This window comes from Ovis aries, chromosome 12 (genome assembly GCF_016772045.2).
Source record: "Ovis aries strain OAR_USU_Benz2616 breed Rambouillet chromosome 12, ARS-UI_Ramb_v3.0, whole genome shotgun sequence".
Classification (NCBI taxonomy): Eukaryota; Metazoa; Chordata; class Mammalia; order Artiodactyla; family Bovidae; genus Ovis; species Ovis aries.
In genome coordinates, this window is record NC_056065.1 from 51,300,201 (window position 1) to 51,308,568 (window position 8,368).

At 42.3% G+C, this 8,368-nt stretch overlaps 1 protein-coding gene across 3 annotated transcripts in view; it reads right to left on the reverse strand.

The window, feature by feature from the left end:
* DNAJC16 (DnaJ heat shock protein family (Hsp40) member C16) overlaps nucleotides 1-6,306 on the reverse strand; it is a 39,413-nt gene extending 33,107 nt beyond the window's left edge. The window contains exons 1-2 of one of the 3 annotated variants that reach the window (XM_012187492.3): nucleotides 5,781-6,306; nucleotides 3,867-4,051 (exon numbers count right to left, since the gene is read on the reverse strand). In XM_012187492.3, coding sequence (XP_012042882.2) covers nucleotides 3,867-4,051; nucleotides 5,781-5,798 — 203 coding nt within the window. In that variant the 5' untranslated portion in view covers nucleotides 5,799-6,306. The remainder of the gene's footprint in view (nucleotides 1-3,866; nucleotides 4,052-5,780) is intronic. The other 2 variants (XM_060396594.1, XM_060396595.1) reach the window with 2 other exon arrangements.
* Between the last annotated feature and the right edge of the window lie 2,062 nt (nucleotides 6,307-8,368).

The following is an 8,368-nucleotide window of genomic DNA, read 5'->3' on the forward strand; positions in this document are numbered from 1 at the left end:
CCTGGTTATTCCATTCTGTCTCACTGCCTTTTATTTACAAATAGATAATGATTTCAAGGTCACGTTTTAAAAATGTGAGGAAAGTCTACAGTTTATGCAAAGTGATTTCAACTAATATTGGAACTAACATTTTCTATTATACACAGCTGGCAATTAACTGTATCTATCTTGCTGTCATATATTATTCTGTAATATTCTTATATTTACCAATTTCAGCTTTGGCAATTTTAAAGTCGTGGAAAGTAGGGGCCGGGTTTTACTTCCTCAGAACTCTCTAACATCTAAATCAGTGTTTTATACCAACTGATTTTTCAATGTTCATTTTATTAAGAGATTCTATTACAGAGCTTATTTATTAAATAATCACTACTGCTAACTTCTAGTAAATTTCTTCTAGCAAAGGTTCTGGAAAGAGAAACAATCCACTGGGAAGCAAATGACTACTAAAAACAGTACCAAGCATATTTGAATAAGAAAATTTACAACTTGACCAACTTATTCTAGCAGGAGCATATTTGAATTATAATATTCTGACTTCTCTAAAAATAAAGGAACTTCAAATTGTTGGCTGGAGAATTTAAACATCGCTCCTCCCTTGAGTATTTAATTTTGTTATGAATATTAGTGGGAAAAAAAACTCAGCTAAATGTGATAAAAATAATGATTTAAGGAAACAAGATGGTGGTTCCAGAATATGCTTCTGTGTAACCAAAGGAAAAAAGAAAAGCGCTTTCAATATTCAAACTCAGGCCGAAGGCTAAGAGGATAAAAATCATGCAAATGCACAAATGCAGATTTAACATACAGAACTTGGTAGGTGGGGGAAGAGAAGGGAAGAAGGGGCTTTTAAGGAGACTGAACCGAAGAGAGAGTATTGGGGGCTGGATTAAAACCACAGATCCTGAAACAGAGGAAGCCAAGGCCCGAGGACAGGCAGGAAACCACAAGACCGGTTCAGCTTATAAGGAATATTTTCCTGATTATGGGAAAATACCGCAAAGTTGAAAACATTTAGAAAAGGATAAATTCACCTCTAGGAAAGCACCATCCAATGCTATGTTCAGTGTATAAGCAACATTTCAGACTACAATATAATGAAAGTGAAAGTGTTAGTCACTCAGTCATGTCTGACTCTTTGTGACCCCATGGACTGTAGCCCGCCAGGTTCCTCTGTCCATAGAATTCTCCAGGCAAGAACACTGGAGTGGGTTGCCATTCCCTTCTCCAGGGGATCTTCCCGACCCAGGGATTGAATCTCAGTCTCCTACATTGCAGGCACATTTTTTACTGTCTGAGGCACCAGGAAAGCCCACAATACAATATGCAACTTTTAAATTTCAAAGTAAAGAAAAATTTGTATTTGGTATCCATTGAGCATCTACACATAGGGAATAAAAACGAAGGGGCTACCTTTAAGGGAATAAAAATGAAGATAGAAAAAAATAATAAAGCATCAGACAAATCGATTTACTGTTTAGGGGACTGACCATGTTGTACCCATTTGCTTCAAATCAAATTTTATGATGCCTTTTTCTTGGGGTTGGAGGAGTTATTTTGCCAATGTAGGTGACATAAGAAAAGTACTTATGATAAAACAATTATTGGGAGAGAAATGTCATTTTTCTGAGATTAAAAAGGAATTTAAAATGGTTTTACCAAGCAAAGAGAAAGCTCTTGAACAGGGTAAGTGTTAATCGCTCAGTTGTGTTTGACTCTTTGCAGCCCCACAGATTGTAGCCCACCAGGCTCCTTTGTCCAAGCAATTCTCCTTGGAGTATCTCCTTGGAGTAGGTAGCCCCCCTACTCCAGGGGATCTTCCCGACCCAGGGATAGAACCTGCATCTCCTGTACTGCAGGAAGACTCTACCACTGAGCCATCAGGGAAGCCCTGAGCAGGGTAAGAAATACTATTAAGTGATAAAACAGCAGAGGAAAACTACAAATTGAATTCAGTAATTAACTATTCCCCATGGAGTAGCTCATTATGAAAAGTCAAACAAGGAAATTGCTATTTTTCAGTGTACAAGTGACCCCTGAACAACATGGGGGCTCAGATGAACTGCACAGTTCAAACCCATGTTGTTTGAGGGCCAACTGGATATGAAACCACTATGAAATGAAACAGTTTCAATGATAAAATATTACCAGAGCCTAAAAAGCAGAAAATAATAGTACAGTGAAAATATAAGGGTAAAGTAAAATATTAGACTTTCACTAGATGATAGTTTATTTATATGTATGGTGACATAACACTCCTAAAGAGAATCTAATTAAGGAAGTGAAGCATATGATTCATTTAATTTATATTATAACAACTTTTTCAGCTCTGGAAGACAGAAAAGTCAAAGCTATACATTTTAATAGGATCCATAAAACCAAGCTACCATTTTTGCTTTTAAGATTTTGTCAAAGGCTATACCTTGTTGAAAAGAATGTTGCTACCTCATGAATTAATTGCAGATTTATGTATTTTGCTTTAAATACAGAGAGGCAGGAGATTGAAATGATGTAGTAAAGAAAGTGACTTTGCTGTAGAGTCCCTGGAGAGGCTATGCACAATCAGAGACTTCATTTTTAGTATCCAATTCTGGGTATCTCATGACATGAATATGGTCTAAAATAGTTAGGTATTCAAAACATTCAAAACTATAGTTTAAACTACGTTTCACCTTTACCACCACCAACTGGATACTAAGATGCACTTTTCACTGAAGAATAATGGTATCAGGCAAAGTCAGGCACAGCCTGCACTGTCATCTGCATGTGGCAGCTTTGCTGCTGTGTTAACTTCCTACCCACCCAGACTAACCCACTCACTCTCACTTCTGCCCAGATGGGCAAGTGATTAAAAAACAAAACAGCAATAAACCTGCTGGTGCAGGTCAACCTATGGAACCAAGAGTTAATACAGACTTCCCAACTCTGAGCCTAGCTGCTCACCCAAAAAACAGGGACAGCAATATCTGCCCTCATGGGGGTAATAATAAGGCTTAAATGAGATAAAACAGTATAGAACCTGGAGCCTAGCATGCAGTTGGCGCATGATGATGGCTCCCATCCCTAACTTTCTTTCCTTACTCGGGTGGCTCACCCAGCTTTTGTCACCTGTGTCTTCACTGTCCCTCCCTTCCCTGAGGCTCCCCTCCAGCTATATAATCCATCATTGCTACTCTGTCATGTCCAAGGCACTGATAATGTTTGTCCAAAATAAGCTTTAAATTCATTGCTTTCCTGCTAAATCACAAACACTGGCATATTCCCTAGCATATACAACATCTACAGGTAAAAATTAAGACTTTTCTATATGATAATTTTTTTAAGTAATGTACTCAGTTCCTGAACATTCTCTTTAAATTGAGAGCAAAAAGCTCTTACTATAAAAATTTTTTTTAAAGCTTAGAAATTAATAATCTAGAGAATAGGACTGGGTAGTGTTCCCTTTAGTAATGATACTCATGAAGAGTTACTTTATGAATAACGTATCATGGGAAGGGCAGCTTATCTATTGTTGATTATATATATTATATACTTATACATATAATTTATATAATATATATTAAAATGTATTTATTAATTAAAGTTCCCTCCTACTTACTTTAATATTAAATAAGCAAATAGTATCAAGGCGATTCTTTAAGCCAAAGAATTCCTAAAGGGGTTTCATAGTAACTGGGCTTTGGATTCTAAAAAATTATAGAATAACATGAATATACGTTCTCCCATATAAAATATGTTAGACAAACATATATTATATATTTAATGAACACAGAAACAGAGACAAATAAAAGCTAACCATAATTTAGGCTTCATTCTCCTGCTAAAACTGCTTAGCTTATTTTAAACTTCTATTTCTTTGTTTCACCTACCATTCCCGGGCGAGCTTCTTATAAGCCTTTTTAATATCAGCCTGACTGGCTGTTCGGCTGACCCCTAGGACTCTGTATGGGTCAAAATCCAACGCAGACAGAATTTGCAGGATCAGAACCAGAACTATCAAGAATTGCCAGGAAATGCTCAACTTTTTCACTTCCATTTCTCTTCCTTTCCAGAGCTGAAATGATTGAAGAGGCAGTAAGTTTCAGTGGTAGAAATCTGGACAGTCTGACTTTTTATGTAAAGGTATAAGATGTATAGATGAAAAACAAAACAAAAGATATTTTGCAGGAAAAGTACCAAGCTGCCTGACCCCACCTTCTTAAATGAACACCCTTGCTACTATTTTTGAATATCACAAATAAGAACTATTACAGACGAAGAGACGAGCAATAAGATAGCAACTCTCCAAAATCCTTGGATTAGAAAAGCTTTAGAAATGACTGAAAACAAATAAGATGAAGAAATAATAAGCAAACTCAAGAAAACATACGTAGGGAAATCTAGGCAACTACATCTCTAACATACTATTTCACATATAATGACAGTAACAGTTTAATCTTTATTTATTTAAAAAATTTCTTTGGCCACATCACACAGTATGTAGGATCTTAGCTCCCTAACCAGGGATGGAACCTGCACCCCATGCAAAGGAAGCATCGAGCCTTAACCACTGGACCAACGGGGAAGTTGTCTAACAATAATAGTTTAAACCTAAAATATGTGGTTAGAGAATCCCTTTCTGAGCACTTGCTAAATAAATTCATGAAATCGTAAGATTTACTATATGCAAAACTACAAAATAAGATAGTTGTGATGTTCTTGGGAGTTAAATAAGTACAAGGATGAAAGTGAAATACTCTAAAATAAAACTGGAGTTACAACTTCACACACCCCAATTCTCTTGTCACCATGCCCATTCAAACAAGAAAACAGGAAGCTGTCTTTAATCACTAGAGATACTGTAATTATAAGTGGAGACCTCAGATGAGAAAAAGCGGTGAGAAGAGTTTTAGTTTGCCATCAGAGGGGCATTAATGGCAAAGACTGTAGACCAGGTATGGTCTTCAAATGTTAAAGCTCCATCTCCGCTGAGGGTAGTGACTGAATTCACTGTGGATTTTGGAAGTAATCCTGTCAAGTTAACAAGGCAGTGCTCCATTGCACGGACATATTTACACACTCCAGGATCATGATCTTTGTGATATCACACAGCGATTTTTCAAAGGTTATATTTATCTTGTGTGTGAAAGTTGCTCAGTCCTGTCCAACTCTGCGACCCCATGGACTATACAGTCCATGGAATTCTCCAGAGGATCTTCCCAACCAAGGGATGGAACCCAGGTCTCCCGCATTGCAGGCAGATTCTTCAACATCTGGGCCATCAGGGAAGGCCCATATTTATCTTGGTTTCTCACAATCACTAACATCTTAAGCATCAAGCATCTAATGTGATATCTTACTTAAGGGAGCCAAAGCTGTAACAGTGTGGATTCTGACAAGTGGGAGTCTAAATGCTACCTCGGAGTCTTCACCAAAGACTAATCTGATGGCCACTGTTTAGGACTGAAAGCATGCCGAATAAAACTCTAAAACAAAAAGAAGCTTCTTATTTGTTAACGCAACCTATAATCTATTCTGTCGTACAAAATACACACAAAAAACCTAAAAACTGAGAAGGCGATGTAGCTATCAGTTAAGCACATAGACTGGAATCAGGCTAACATTGGGATCTGTCTTCCATCGCTTTATGACCTTGGACAAATTACTTAAAACTTGCTAAGCCTCAGTGTCCTCCTTCATAAAATGGGTGAAAATAATACCATCTTGAAAGGCTCGACATGGGAGTTAAACGGTATAGGATTTACTGAGCACGGGGTCAGCAGCCAATAAGCAGTATTTATTACCATTATTTTTTCTACCATGCAGTGCAACCAGTGCCTTATTCAACTGTGTCAGTCGCCTCCACTTAGAGAGCCCAAGTGCCGGGGCGCTGTGTTCTTTTGCTGACAGCTCGACCGTACCAGCCTCAGGACAGGAAACCTGCCCAACAGGTAGGTATCGCCCTCGGGCAGTATCCCCAGGACCAGGCAGACGCTCCCAGAGACATGCTTAGGTCTGAGCCCCGCCTCGAGCTCCCGCCGAACGTCGCAACCCTCCAGGAGACAGCCGCATCCCTCGCCGCCCCCGAGAGCCCTGGGTCTGGCCCTATCGGCTCCGGGTTCTCCCCGGGCCCAGCGGGGACCCGGAACGAGGAAGAACTGACTGGAGATCCCTGAGCCTGGCCCGGCCCCGCCGCGTCCGCGGCTCCGCGCGTCACGCCGGGAAGGAGTTACCGGGAAAGGGCACCGGCCTAACCGGCTGCAGCGTCCGTGCTCCAGTTAGTCCGCCGGGCCGGGAGCCTCCGGTCCACACCAGCGCTTGCCGGGGCCTGGGGAGGGGAAAGAGAAGGGACGAGCCGGAGGGTAGTCACGTGATACTTAAAGGCCCGGCGCACCAAAGGCGGGGACAGAACAAGTCGAGGTCTTCTACTTTGTGAATCTGTTTTGACCCTTGCCACCCGCCGTCTGCGCGTGGACCTGGCACGGTTGCCATAGGAACGAGGAGCGCTCTCCGGCGGGATCCAAAGGGAAGGTGGTGACCAAGGAGGCCGAAACGTGCCTCCTAGAGAGGCAAAGTCGCTATGCATGATGGGATGCCAAAAGACCTCCCCGATTCAGGGAGGAGTTTCCACCTCTACCAGGAGATGGCCCTTGTCTAGCAGCAGTTGCTAGGGTGGGGAAGCTTTCGCTGTTCCCTAGTCTCTTTAACCCTATTCTTAGACTCCGAGAGCGTCAGAGTTGGAAGGGACCTTAGGGATCGTTTCTAGTTCAACTCCTCCGTATCCTGATGGAGGAGACTGAGGCCCAGAGAGGGGTAGAGACTTGCCCAAGGCTTAGAATCCAGGTCACTTAATCCTATATCCCCAAAAAGCGATTTCTACTTTAGATAATGTGCTAGATCCTGTCCTAACCACGGGAAAGGATATGTGTGTGGTGATGCTGGGTGGGGAGGGCGATGGGGGAGAGGCGCAAGTAAATGTGATAAGCCTTCCATGAGCCAATGACATAGATTCCTTGGGGATATGAAGATTTTATATTCTCCTGCCTTGCTTATTTACGCTTTATTTCCTTTGCATTTATCACTATTTAACATACTATCTTTCATTTATTTATGCTGTTTATCACCTGTCTCCACCTACTGGAATATAAGCACCTAAAAGCAGGACTTTTAAAGTCTCTTTTGTTCACCTCTATATTCTTGCTGCCTCTACAGACCTTGGCATAGATAGGATCTCAGTAAATATTCGTGGAATAAATGAGTGAATGGGGTTGAAGTTTAGCTGCTCAAGAGAATATATTCTAAAGTAGATTCCCAGTTGCGAGTGGACTTTGAGTTGGGTTGGGATTTAAACCTCTACCACTGCTACCTCTGTGATCTTGAATGGTGACTTCACTTCCTAGAGCCCCAGAGTCCATGTCTGAAAAAGAGGGGAAAAGAATCTCATCTCCCTGTAGGATTGTAGTCACGGAGAAATTAGATAAAACAATGTAAAATGGCTTGCACAATGCTGGGACTTAGAAATTGCTCAACAAACAGCGATTTTTTTCATATCTTTATGTTGTCTGTGAGAAGGTTTTTTAAAATATTGAAATATAGTTGACGTATGAGCAATTTTTAAAATGAGGAAATGAGCCGTACAAACTGGTAATTCAGAGGACAAGATTTCTGCTCTTTTTTTTCCTTGTGGGAGGTGCTAGGGTGGGAGGAAAGAAGGGAATGGAATACTGTACGGTGGGCTTGGTTGGATCGGACAAGTTTGGAACAGTAAACACAGTAAACAAGGAGATCCCAGCATGCTAAAGGATAATCAGTTTCATTGCGGACAGTGGGCAGAGCTAGAGGGGTACGATGCCCTGGAGCGGGACAGACACGACATGGCTCCAGGCACGACATTCTTAGTAGAAACATGACCACCCCCCGCCCCCGCCCCGAGACTTTATGAATAGTGCGTCCCTCTTTATCTCTTTGCGACCCCATGGGCTGTAGCCCACCAGACTCCTCTGTCCATGGACTTTTTCAGGCAAGAATGCTGGAGTGTGTTGCCGTTTCCTTCTCCAAGGGATCTTCCCAGTCTAGGGATGGAACCTGGATCTCCTGCATTGGCAGGCGTTTTCTTCACCACTGCGCCACCAGAAAGCGAAGTGCTAGAGAATCCTGGCTAGGAGCTCCTGACAACGGCGCGGAGGTGTGTCCTGGGGAGGTTCAGGCTCTAGAGGTGTGGTGGGGCGCCGGGGACGAAGCTGAATAGCCTGGATGTAGCGGGGTGGCGGGGCCTGGGAGCCGTGCAGTGACGCGGAGGTGTTTCCTGGGGGCGGTTGGACCCCGGGGGCGTGGGCGAGTGGGGGCGTGGCGCAACGCGGGGGCAGGTCCTGGGGAGAGGGCGGGGCGCGGC